Consider the following 13,559-nt stretch of genomic DNA (forward strand, 5'->3'; position numbering starts at 1 on the left):
GCTCCGCCTCCTATCATTGCAATTTGCTCCTTTTATCGCCATCAGGGGAGGAAGTGGTTTCTATGGCAACGGGCACGAGGAATATTTGTTTTTTTTTTTCAGTGTTGATGTCCTGGAGTGAAGTGTGTGTGTGTGTTTCTTACACAGCCCCCGAAGACGCTCTCTGTCTCTCTCCAGACTCATGGTCGTCCCGTGCTCCGTCCTCCTGCGCGGAGCGCTGGCTCCTGCCGTCACGCCGTGTCACACCGTGTCACGCAGCGGTGAACCCACCAGACTGGGCCGGAGTTTTTCATGTGTCAGAGCAGCTCACATTAACATGTTGCCGCGCCCTCGCAGGCATCCATGTCCTCGCTTTGTCCGCTCCTGAAAGCATGTTTCTGCTGCTGTCCAGGAGGAGAACCCTCAGCCTTTAGATGATGGGAAACTCTGCAACCGCCCGGTCGCTGCTGTCGCTGAGACCTGCAAACTGTAGGTCCAAGCCTTGCTTCAAATGGTCCGGTCCCCATGGACCAGGACCGTGTTTTTCACAGGTAATGACTGGAAGATAGAGATAGAACCTCTGTCATCCAGGAGAGACCCAGAGAGAAACATGTCTTTCTCCTGGATTTCTCGCTGGTAAATTGTCCTGGGAAGGTCCCTCAGCGATGTTGACCCTGAAAACCATGGGGGAGAGACCATGTCTGACAAAGGGTTTCTGGGGAGAGGGAAGTCCGGGACACAGTTCAGTGGCTGCTTGGCCTCTTGGGGAACTCGTGCCCCCTCAGATGAAGTCCTGCTGCTGTAACCAACAGTCAGGATTCAGGCCCAGTTGGACTGAGGAACCACAGTGGACCCAGAACATGCCGAGACTCGGGGGACATTTGGGCCTGGACTTGATCATCACCTGTGCCTCACGTCCATGTTGAGGGTCTTTGTGTGCTCAGTCGCGTGACTCAGGGCTCTGTCAGGGACAGAGTTCCTCCTCACACATCCATGATGCCCATCTCTCCCTTCTCTCCTCAACAAAGACCTCCAGGAGGCTCGGATCCGACGGCAAACCAGCAGATTGGTTCTCTTCGTCTTGAAGATGGGATTCAGAGTCGTCAGAATCTCCTCTGCAGATAAGCTCTGACTCATCTCTGCAAAGCTCCATCCACTCACACGTTCGTGCACGTCGGTCCTCTCAGTGTTTAAACGCTGCAGAAGCCACTTTTCACATCAATACGGCTGATGCTAATGAGCCCGCGCAGACTTCACTGCGGAGGCACTCGGCCCCAAACTTCAGTGGTGTTTCAGCATTTAGTCGCGTTTGGAGTTGGCTTCTGCAGTCACTCTGCTCTGGCGCCGGAACACGGCCAGGATTCATATTCATGACTTCCAGCTCATCAGCAACATCTCTGTCTTTCATGGTCTGCTGAGCTCTGCAGCGCCACCACGCCAGGCTGTGGGAGGGCGGCGGCCGTGACGGGGGCAGGGGCCAACAAGCCGTTTGAGGGCTGCTCGTGGTTCCTGCCGCGGAGCGCGACACCCACTGCCAGCTCCCGTCTGTGCCTGCCTCTGCATTCGTCGTTCTGTCCGCGTGTGCGCGACGTTTTGGGGGTGCGGGTGCTCAGGCCAGAGACACGGACACCCTGTGGTTATTGTTACTGTTGGTTCGCTGCATTGGATGTGCAAACTCTGACGTCCCTGACCGCCACACAGACACAGCTGTGACTGAGGTTTCCTCCACTCCATGGAACACAACATTTCAAGTTTCAGCTTCTGTGCTCTACTACTGCTATCGTCTGCCTGGTACTACTACTGTTTACCTAGAACTGCTACTGATGTTCACCTCGTACTACTACTGTTTACCTAGAACTGCTACTGACGTCAACCTAGTACTACTACTGATGTTCACCTCGTACTACTACTGTTTACCTAGTACCACTACTACTGTTCACCTAGTACTACTACTAATGTTTACCTAGTGCTACTACTACTGTTCACCTAGTACTACTACTGTTCACCTAGTACTACTAATGTTTACCTAGTGCTACTACTACTGTTTACCTAGTGCTACTACTACTGTTCACCTAGTACTACTACTGTTTACCTAGTACCACTGCTAATGTTCACCTCGTACTACTACTGTTTACCTAGTACCACTACTAATGTTCACCTCGTACTACTACTGTTTACCTAGTACCACTACTAATGTTCACCTCGTACTACTACTGTTTACCTAGTGCTACTACTGTTTACCTAGTGCTACTACTGACGTCACCCTAGTGCTACTGCTAATGTTTGCCTAGTACTTCTACTCGTGTCAACCCCCTCATGAAACACAAGATGATGATCCACTTTGTCATGATGACATGCAGCTTCACAGCTTGACGGAGGAACTTGAGGTTGCAGATTCACTTCTGTGTTGTCTCTTCATATCAAATGAATTCTACCATGAGACCATTCCACATGTCATGCTAAGGCCCCACTGTGGGACCTGTGGAGGACATCTAGTCTGATCTAAATAAGGAGGCCACTCGAGGCCAACTGTGTTGGTCCCAGCCTGGTGACGTGGGTCGGAGGAAGTGGGCGGGGCCTGAGTGCAGGCTGGCGAGCAGCAGGGTTCAGCTCGGGCATCACTTGGCTCAAGAGCTCACACACACGCCCCGTCAGATGCCAGAGCCCAGTCGGGCTGGAGGGGAGAGAGGGCCTTCAGGAGGGCCGCTTTTCTCATGCAGCGACAGGGGCTGTTGCTCGAGCACCACGAGGGGGCTCCCCGAGCTGGTTCTCACCAAAGAAACTAGATCAGCTCACGCTCATGTCTTGGCTCAAGTCTCTTGGTTCTTGCTGAACTCACGACTCGCGTCCTGTCCTTAGCTGTCACTCCAGCAAATGCTAACATCACCTGTCCTTCCTGGCGTCTGCCTGGCTTGTCTTCAATGAATCTGGTGATGTCACCAAAACACACGTGTTCCTGATCCGCTCCGGTCTGCCTGAAGGGTTATTGTCTTGAACGGTCAGGTTCTGGTCCGTAGCATCGTGGTGAGAAAGAGCTGTAGTTGTGTTCAAGCGTGTGTGTTGAGTGTTCAGAGGATTGACGGGGTCGGAAGAAAGCTTGGAGCTAGCAGTGGCTCTCAGCGATGAGCTGTTCAGCACAGGGTGGAGAGACGCTAACCGAGCCTCCCGAGTGTCTTCTCCAACGATGAGACGCGCAGCCTTCAGTGACCTCGCCGCCCACGACTGGACGGTTGCGGTAGAAGAGCCGGACTCTTCAGTCCGTAGCCCTGACACTTGTTTACAGGCGAGACTGAGCGGCCATTGTTCTGCCGCAGCAGAAGCAGTTTCAGCTCCTGCTGCCCGCTGAAGCGTGGCACAGCCGGTTACACGTCCGAGGTTCAGGAGTCAGCCGAGGAAGCCTCTCAAGCTTTTAGTCCTGTTGGAGTGTTTATCTGGGGCAGCCAGGGTTCCCTCCGCCCGGGAGCCACGTTCCAGTCGCCGGCGGCGGAGAGCACAACAAGCCTGTTTGATTCCACTGATGACCCTCGACTGGCGCTCCGGCGTCCGTCTTTCTTTGCCGTGTCTTTCAATCCAGCGATCGTGGACGCGTCTCGCCCGCCTGGCGACCATTGCAAAGCTTTTAGGCTTATGATTGCAGTCCAGGCACACACACCATCCCACCCTGCCGCTGCCTCGCGACTGTGAGCTGTCAGTCTGGCGTGTGCCGGGGTGACTTCCCTGCCAAGGTCTCCTCCTGCGCGAGGACTCCAGCACACGCCGCCGTATCCTTCCCTCCCTCTGCTGCAATGGCTTGGAGCGCTCTGCAGACATGAAGCTGGGCTCCCCGCCCGCCTGATCCGCCATCAGACTCCCTCCTCCCCCTCTGAGGAGCCTCCTCCGAGCCAAGCGCCTGTTCCCTGGGCCAGGAAGGTGTTGGGTCCAGGTGAGTTGAGTTTTCACCAGAACAACATCAAGCCAGCTGAGGGAGGCGCTCCAGACCGAGGTCTGTTCTTCACCCCCAAATCCATCCTTGTCGGACTGACAGAGAGGCGTGAGGCAAGTCTGTGACTCGACTCAGATGTGAGCTACCTGTGAGTCATGAATCACCACGGACTCACTGACCTTCACACAGTCACAGCTGTGACCTCTGTCCTTCACGACTCTCGCTGAGGTTTCCGCCGGTCCACGGGACAGTTGAAGTTTCACTGTGCTCTACTACTGCTACTTACCTAGAACTACTACTATGTCAACCAAGTACTAGCTGTTTTGGTGTCTGACTCAAATGGTTCAGTTTGGGTTTTTTTAACAGCGTTGTTTTCGGTGATTTCGTCAGTTGCCACACATGATGATGAACATTCCTGACATGTTCTATCAAACCTTTGCATTATGCATTAAGCTGCTCTCATGATGCCTTGCAGATGGCAGCTTCCAGGCATTCTTCATTGTCATTCTCTCTTCTTTGGTTGAGTTTGCTTCGCTGGAGTGACAAGAATCAGTAAACACAGTGCTGTTTCAAAACAGTCGCATCAGGATCCGCTCCTCTTCTCTGTTGGAGATGAGTAGAATCTTTTGTCCTGGTAGCAGAAGCCATGTATCCATGGCTCTTGTTTCTGAGTGAGCGGAGGATGGAGATGATCCGATGGATCCCGGGCTCATGAGACACTCTGTCGTGGTGCAGACAGAGCTGAGCCAGAAGGCAGAGCTCTCCACTGACCGCTGGGCTTCTCCACTCACCTGAGGTCACCAGCTTTGGAGTGACCCTCAGAACTGTCTGGACTCTGTCTGAGAGAAGCTCAGTCATCCAGGAGAGGCTCAGAGTGGTTCTATATATATATATATATATATATATATATATTTGTGGGTGTGGTGACGTACGTTCCGTCGCTGGGTCTTGGAGTGGACCCGGCTGACCCGGCTGAGAGGCGGCAGCTTCTTAGAACTGGACTGAGGTTAGTCATCGATTGCTTCTTCCCGAGGAGAGCAGCCTCAGTCCATCCACATTAGTTCTGATGGCTGGCCCCCTCCGGGCCTGCTTCCCTCCTCCACCACCCCCCCTCCTCTCTTTGTTTACCACGGAGAGCTTGATTTATGTCAGCCGTGCTTGGCAGAGTTGGGCGGCGTGGGCGAGATACGGCGGCAGAGAGGAAGTCGAGCAAAGGAGGCCAAACGACAGAGAGAGAGAGAGAGGAGGGGAGGAGGGAGGCCAGGTCGGACTCCCTCTGATTTGTGTCTTTTATGGCTCCCTACAAGGTCTCGGCCCCCTCAGCCCACTGGTCAGGTTTCATCAGCGTAGGGCGGTCGGGTCTGGGCTCTGCCGACCGACCCCACTGGGTTCCAGATCCACTGCAGTCATCTTCTCCTGACTCACTACCGGCCGGTGATGAGACGTGGCCCGGGCTTCTGCCTCGCTCCTCACCCACTCACTCTCCTCCCTCTCTTCCTGCAGCCGGGCAGTTGAGTCAGTCGGCCCACTTCTCCCTCCAGCTGCCCTACACCGTCCTGGGACTGGGACGCAGCGCCAACTTCCTGGACCACCTCTTCGTCGGCATCCCCTGGAAGCACGGCGAGCCGGTGAGTCCGTCCTGCCTCTTTCATCCCTGTGTGTGTGGCGTCAGGTCCTCATGAAGGAACCATCTGCCTCGCTGTCCTTCATCGTTGTGACACCAAGCCAAATTTCCACTGTTTTGGTTTGACTTTTTGATGTCTAGTTTTGGCCCTTGGTCTCATTTCAGTTCATTTCTGTCTCTTTAAAAAAAATCGATGTTGCTTTTCATTTCACCATTGAATCCTTTTATCTCGCTGGTCTTCACATGAATTGTTTGGTCAAGCTTGGCTTTCTGCTCTGATGGTGTCTCATCATTCCTCCTTTTCTCCCTGAGAAGTTTGACATTGACTGTCAGCACCTTCAGGTGTTGCTTGGCTCTGCAGCTCCTGGTCCAGGGCCTCCTGGTCCAAGGCTCCTGTCCCTGGGGCTCCTGTAACCAGGCCCTTTGTCCCGGGGCTCCTGGTCCCGGGGTCTCCTGGTCCAAGGGCTCCTGTTCTCCTCCTGTAACCAGGCCCTTGGTCCCGGGGCTCCTGGTCTGGAGAGCTCCTGGTCCAGCACGTGAGCTCCATAAAAACCCGGTCCGAGGACCTAGGCCGGTGGAGGCTGGAGAACCTTGACTGGGTTGGAGGCTCTGGGTGTTCCTGCCTCACCGAGTCCTGTCTGCTCCCTCTCAGTGGCCAAGTAGACTTACAGATCTTCAGTCCACATCTTAGAACGTTGGCTGCTCATCTCTGACCAACTCCTCAGTCCTGCGTTAAACAATCGCCGCCCACCGCCTCTGTTTCCTCAAAGGGAATCAATGACCGCCGGGAGCCTCGGTGCATCAGTTCACATGGACGGGGGGGGGCGGGCCCGCTAGCTTGTTCGACCATGAGGAAGGAAACTTCAGAAAGTCTGTCAGAAGCGAGGCCCTGCTTCCCCGCCGCTGCGCCCTTCTCCTTCTGCAGGTTTACGCCGGTTCGTCGTCTCCTGTCCGACCCCCCTCTCCTCCCCCCTCTGGACTCTCTTGCCGCTCCCAGTGTTTTCCTTCACTCATCACTTCTCCTCCTGTCACCCAGCATCCCTGCCTCCCGCGCCCGGCCGCGCTGTGCCAGTTTCCCGTCTTTGAACCACAGAGTCTGTCTTCCTCTCTGAAGACTCTGGAGCTCTTTTCTCTTCCAAACAGCCAGATCTGATCCGCTCGCAGGCAGCCGGGACGCCTCTCCAGCTCCTCTCCCCCGTCGCTCGCGCACGTCCGCGCCAGCGCTTTCCAAGAGCTCGGCGTCCGTGGCTGCCGGCGCCAGCGTAGTGCTTATGTAAGAAGCCGGGCCTTTGTGGCGCTGCTATTCAAAACAGCTGCGAGATGTGTTCCCTTTCAATTTATGAAGAGGGGAGAGTTAAAATTTAATTCCGGATTGTGTCAAAAGTAGGGCTGCAGAAATGACTTCCTCCCTGTAGCAAACATGATTACAGCCTTGAATCATTCATAAGACACCCCCTCCCCCCCCCCCTCCTGCGTCCCCTCCCACTGCCTCTGTACTCACAAATCCCAAACATGGAGTCGACACCGACGCTCACGCCGAGCGTCTGCCTGCGCTGGTGCGTGCAGTGGCTCTCTGGACGGCTCGGACCTCAGCAGTCAGGCAGCCAACTGGACTCCAGTGAAAGTTCATCCTAGAAAAACATCACACAGAACTGTGTAATCCAGCGTTGGGCAAAGTAGGGCCCGGGGGCCACTCGCAGCCCTCTACCTGAATCATTGCGGCCCTCATGAGGTCCCCACTGTGAAAGATTGGGGTTTTTTGAGGACTTCAATTTCCCCTTCTTTTCATTGTTTTTCAATTCAAAATCTATAATTCCTTAATGTCACAGTATCTTGTTTTACCCATGATGCCTTTCACCACTTACACCAGTCTTCCAATATTCATGATGTGAGACTCTTTAAAGAATCCATGATCAAATACCACGTTCGAAGCCTGCCGCTCTGTAACAACACACGTGTGAGAAAACACTGTTCACTCTTTATCACTGAGAGACTCTCGTCTCTCTCGATCAGGGGTCCTGAACCTTTCTGATCTGGGGGCCCACCTGTCCCAGAACTAATGGCCCCGGGGCCCATTCAAGGAGTAGAACTGACTCATCACTCTTGGTTTCATTTGTGATCAATAACCATATTTAGTGGACTGACATGTGAACAAACCAAAACCTTATGAAATGACATGAAACCATTTGATCATCGCAAAGAGATTTATTTGTCATGGAAAAGTCCAACCGGCAGCAGAAGCAGGTGCACGTCATGTTCATCACATTCACTGAAGAAAAGTACACTTGATCCCAACTGTTGAGGAAATTGGAAAACTGTATCTCAAAATCCAAAATTTTGCGTAAAATAAACAAAAACTTAAACAATGTCTCAATATTGTCAAATAACGATGTTTTTTTTTTCCTAATATAAACTAAAGAAGATAACATGTAATTGAAAATATCTCCAATTTTCAAAACTGCTTCAATAGGTGCTTTCATGAACAGAGTCTACTGTAGGGGGCGCCATCACTTTCTTTATCATTGTTTCCTCTCCACAGTTGGTCACTATCACAGCTGTCAAGTCAGTTGACTGACTCACTACTGCCACCACACGTGGCTCATGTATTCAAACTGAGCGTCTCATGAAACAAACAACTCCTGGCAGTCCTCTAGGGGGCGCTCACGGCCCCGTCCTGGGTCTCCATGGGCCCGATGGTTAAGATCAGTCAGTGGTGTCGCTGGCCGTTTTGGAGGTGTAAATGGACGCGGCCCACTTCCAGGTTTTGACTATTGATCTTTGACATTGTTCTGGTTTCATCTCCTGACAAGTGGCTCGGGATGAAGCTGCCGTGGACCGTCTACGTCACAGCAGAAGTCAAACTGATTTCACTTCCAGTAGATCAATAGACAAGAATTTTTAAAGCCCAGTTGGCTGGCGATCAGTGGCAAACATGGGATGTGAATGTAGCTGCTGCTGCCGTGCGCCTCACCTGCGCTCGTCTCCCGTCTCTTCCAGAACGTGATGAAGCAGGAGTGGACCGCCATCATTCCCAACTCTCAGCTCATCGTCATCCCCTACCCGCACGATTACCCCCGCAGGTACACACACACACACACACCCTCCCTCCCTTTTGCCTGCTTTCCAAGCTTTTAGCGGCTGTTGCCATGGACACCGTTTACTACGACTGCTTCCACGACTCCACTCCACCAGAGTCGGTGCTCTTCTGTCCTCGTGTGAGTGAGGGCTCCAGTGTGAGCCGCCTCCCCTGGTGGTTCTCCCTCACGTGCAAGGAAGGCCCAGCAGGAGGTCCAGATGGTCGGACTCAGAGCGACGCGCTGACACCTCCGACAGCATGGCGCGTGTTTACCCGCCGCTCTGACACCTCGCTCGCTCGCTGGCGCCGGGCTCCCAGCTCTCCTCTCTCTCTGGTGCGGCCATGATTCGGACTTGACTCCTCTTGGTGGAGCCTCATCTCAGAGGACTGCGTCAGCAGCCTCCACCAGCAGCCCTCAGGAAGTCGCTTCCTCCAGGATGGAGCGTCGTAACTTCCCCAGATGATCCGGTTCTCACCCTGGGAACAGTCAGGAGAGGCTCCCGGGTGGCTGGGCTGAAAACACAGGGAGGCGGTCGTGATCACGGTGCTTAGAGTTCTCCTTGTTTTCAACAGAGAGAACCTGAAAGACACCTCGCCTATTCGTTTCCCCATACATGGCCATATATTGCCATACTGTAAGTTCTGCAATGTATCGTAATAGCAACCATCATTTCAGGGAGAATCAGATGCTGCAGTACTCTACAGTGTTATGTGCATGAAACGAGACGATGTCGCCGTGCTACAGAGGAATGAATCACAAAATCCCAGGGTCAAAAGGAAACACTATTTAACCCGCGTCACAAATGCAGCAGCTGAGCTGTGTGTGCAATACTGACACACCCGACTGAAACAGCATCACACAGTCAAGTGTGGCGATGCTTTGGCTCAGCCCAAAGAGCGGAGAGAGACTTGGTCAATGTCCACACTGGGTCTGACCTCTTGTTTTGTGGAGTTTGCTTTGTTTGGTAGTTTCTAAAAAACATCTGGGTGAAAGGCTTGTCCTTGTGGGGTCCTCACAAAGTCATACGGTCCTCACAAGGACAGTGTTTTGTCAAGTTCTTCAGGTCAGTGCGGCTGAAGAAAGAGACGCTCAGTAATTGTTGTGTCGCGCTTCCCTCCAGCTGGAGCGCCAAGTTGTACCTGACCCCCAGTAACAGCGTCCTGCTGACGGCCATCGCTCTGATCGGAGTCTGCCTCTTCATCCTGGTCATCATCGGTGTGCTGCACTGGAAGGAGAAGGTCAGCTCACGCACGCACACACACACACACGCACACTGCTCTGTGTGATTTACTGCCTCGTGTTTGGGTGGAGGAGGAGGAGGAGAGCAGATTGGTCAGCACCAGCAGCAGATGGCTCTCACTGTCTGGCCTCCAGACTCCTGCTGTTTTTCACTCTTGTCCCTGGCTACCGGGGCCACAACCTGAAGGACGTCAGGCCTGATGCTCAGCTTCGGTCCTCTGAGCTCCGCGGCGTGTTCGGGCCGTGAACCTTGGCTTGTTGTTCTTCCTCAGTCGTGGGAGGGAAACCATTCCCTCGCTCTCTTCCCAACGCCAACCAATCAGAAGTCAGCTGAGCGACTCACACCTGCGAGTGTTGCGACTGAAGTTTGTGGAAACCGGGACAAATCTCAGGCCGACTCTTGTGAAGCTGTGACGCTGAGACCACAGAAACAGAAAAGCACGTCTGCGAGTTTGGCCCGGACTCTCCTCCACCATCTGCTGTGTGTGTGTGTGTGTGTGTGTGTGTGTGTGTGTGTGTGTGTGTGTGTGTGTGTGTGTGCGTGTGTGTGTGCGTGTGCGTGTGCGTGTGCGTGTGCGTGTGCGTGTGCGTGTGCGTGTGCGTGTCCGTGTGCGTGTGCGTGTGCGTGTCCGTGTGCGTGTCCGTGTGTGCGTGTGTGTGTCGGCGTGACGGATGGCGTGCTGCGGCTCCAACTGCCCTCTCTTTCAGAGAAGAGGCGCGAGCCTCATCTGCTTGGCCCAGGAATAATGAGATTAAAGAGTCTGGATCCAGGACGCGAGTGCAGGTGGACACTGTGGGCGCCAGGTCCCCTCTGAGCCAACGTACCCCAAATACAGACCAGCTCAGGCTCTGCCCGGTGGCTCGGATGCAGGGACCTGGTGCTGACTCGCTGAGCAGAAACAGTCCCTGGTCTTCCTGCTGAGGTGATCTGCGGCTCCTGGTCCAAGTAGCTGTGCTACCAAAGCAACCTTCTGGACTTGACCTTGTAGCACGAGTGCATGAGCCACTGGAGGCTGAAACAGATCACCAGCACTCTTTAGCTCAGGTGAGGCTCCGAAGGAGACCTCAGACCTGGAACTAGGGCCAAACTGCAGACCACCGAGTAGAGGAAGCGGGACCAGCTCAGGCCAGTCCCGCTGGAAGGTGGAGCCCCCTGTGGGTCGTGGACCGAGACAATGGGAGGTGTCTCTAGGACCAGGAGAGGAAGGGGACCCGGAGGACAAACCAGGTCACATGACAACCAGGGTGTGGTGGATGGGCTGCAGCAGAGTGGCGGCACAACAAGCCCCTTCTGCAGTGGTGGGAGGATAGTGCCGTGACTGAGGGCAGGCGAAGGCGAGAGACCTTTGGACCGGACTTCCAACATGGACCGGGCAACAGATCAGGGCTGGTACTGTTGACGCACTCAGGTGAAATGGACCACAGATGGACTCCTGATCGATGCCTTCCATCTCAGCGGCTCAGGCGCCGCTGCCGGCAGATTGACATTTCCACGTGTTTGATCTGCTCATCAGAAGGTCGGGGGGAGGTCAGGGGGAGCGGCCGAGTAAACAGCGCTGCAGCGTCAACAGTTACGCCGAGGAGACCGGTTCGATCCGCTGGGCCTCATTAGCAGCTCCTGAGCTCATTAGCCCACATTGTAGCGCGAGCTAGCTTCAGCACTACGTGAGAAGCTCCCACAGATGGACATGATGGATGCTCCTTTGATCCACCACTCACCATGACAGTCGCCACGTGGAGCCTGGCTCCAGAGTGGAGGAGATGAAAACCTCGCTGGCCGATCAACGCTGGGCCCGGGGTCTCCGCCGGGACGTCCAATCCGCTCCAGCCCTGGCTCCCAGCGCCGGTGCCACCAAAGCGTGAGGAGCCAACAGAACCTGTGAGGCCTTCAGGTGCCATGCTGCGTGGAGAGGTTACCAGGTCACCGCCGCTGCTCCTCTCACTGTGTGGACGGTCGATGTTTTGGACTCCTTTCTTCAGGACTTGTTGACTGTTGTTGGCCATAGTTTGGGTGGATCGTTTCAGGTCTCCTGTCGAGGTGGAAAAAACACGAGAAAACGTCACGGTATTTGACTGGTGTCGTGACACAGGAGTGGTGATGCGATACTGTTTCACCAACATATTGTCATTTTAAGGGGGGAAATCAGCGAATGCAGCACAGTGCGACGTGTGTCTGTGTCACGGCGTCAGTCCAGTTCCACTCCGGGTTCAAGCTCCGCCAGAGTCGTAGAGGAAGGTTAGAGGTTGGTCAGAGGTGAGGCACGTCACAGATGCAGCAGCAGGTCCAAGTGGAGCAAACACTGATGGAATCATATCGATGTTACGCATCGTAGAACAATCAAGTGTCACCGTATTGGAGTCTGACTCTGAAGATATGTGTCTGGATGGTTACGTTTCCATCATGACATGACTCAATACACCTGAAGCTTTCCATCCTCAACAAGATGAATCCAGTCTGGAGGCCATGTTGCTGGTCTCCTCCACCGTGTAAAGACCTGTGGTCACCTGATGACCTCACGGCCGTGAAGGAATCCAGTGACGCTGCTGAGAGTTCAGGGAGTTGGAGCTTGTCTGGAGAGATCCCCACGCTCCGGAATCCTGCGGCGGCGCCTGTGGCAGCTCGGGTGCCCGCTCATGTCTCTCCCTGGACTCTCTGGACAACTAATTCAAGCTCCATCAACCGGACGTCTGTTCCCACCAGGGGCTCGTCCTGGGCCCTGCTTCCCTTCTGAACGGGCCGGGCCTGACTCGCTTTCAGAGCCAGAACCAGACGGACCCGAGCGGTTCGGCCACAAGGTTGAAGTGGTGTCCCAGTCTGTTCTCTGAGGTGTTTTTCTTCTGTGTTGCAGAAAGCGGACGACCGCGAGAAACGGCAGGAAGCCCACCGCTTCCACTTCGACGCCATGTGAAGCCGCCAGCCACTCCCTTCGCTGGCCCCGCCCTCCCATCACCTCACTCGGACTCGTTTCACGGATCCTCGTTCGCTTCTGTTTATCGCACCTTTTCATTCCACCTCTCCCGTCATTCCAGTCCCGGACCTGAACATCGCTCCTGGTCGTGGCGGCAGGAAGGGAGGACGTTTGAAGTCACCGCCGCTGTTCTTGCTTGTTCTGACGTTCGTTCCCAAGAAGTTCGCCATCATCCAGGGCCGGTCGTGATGTACCACGTTTACGTACCAGTCTGAGAAAATGCACCGATTTTAAAAAGCCCAGAGTCCCCCAGCCCCGCCTCAGAATCAGCCCCGACCCGGTCCTGCGACCTCCGTATCCTTCCTGGGCTCCCGGTCACGTGAGGCTAGCGTCGCGTGAGTCAACAGCGCCATGGCTCTGTGGCGCCCCCTGCTGTGAAACCAAACCGTTCAACCGTCGGCGTGAAACAAATGCTTGTGGCCGTGTTGCATCATGGGAGTGCCAAACTAACCCCGCCCATCTGCTGATCAGGTGTTCGGTCCTCCTTCTTTTGCACTTTTTTAAACTACTGAGTCGTTTGTGTAATTTATTTGTGGATTTGATTTGTTTATTTGTGGAACAGATGTTGGCGTCGTGTGAGAATAAAACTGTTGACACCGTGGTTTGGCTTTCTTCCATCCACCCTTTAATCCGGGGCCACTGACCACTGCCTCGAGTTCCGGGCGCCATAAGTGGATCACCGAGCCTCACGCAGGTGGTCATGATGTTTTGGTGCTGATGCTCCCGGAGGAAGACTCGAGTCATGTGGG

General features: G+C 54.5%; 1 protein-coding gene across 1 annotated transcript in view; it reads left to right on the plus strand.

Annotated features, from left to right (window-relative positions):
* The window catches only part of itfg1 (integrin alpha FG-GAP repeat containing 1), a 94,579-nt gene extending 81,153 nt beyond the window's left edge, over nt 1–13,426 (plus strand). Inside the window, exons 15-18 of the mRNA XM_053864480.1 lie at nt 5,405–5,529; nt 8,523–8,605; nt 9,723–9,840; nt 12,691–13,426. Of these exons, the coding sequence (XP_053720455.1) occupies nt 5,405–5,529; nt 8,523–8,605; nt 9,723–9,840; nt 12,691–12,750 (386 nt within the window). The 3' untranslated portion in view covers nt 12,751–13,426. The remainder of the gene's footprint in view (nt 1–5,404; nt 5,530–8,522; nt 8,606–9,722; nt 9,841–12,690) is intronic.
* Nucleotides 13,427–13,559: the final 133 nt, after the last annotated feature.

Source organism: Synchiropus splendidus, chromosome 5 (genome assembly GCF_027744825.2).
Source record: "Synchiropus splendidus isolate RoL2022-P1 chromosome 5, RoL_Sspl_1.0, whole genome shotgun sequence".
In the NCBI taxonomy this organism is placed as follows: Eukaryota; Metazoa; Chordata; class Actinopteri; order Syngnathiformes; family Callionymidae; genus Synchiropus; species Synchiropus splendidus.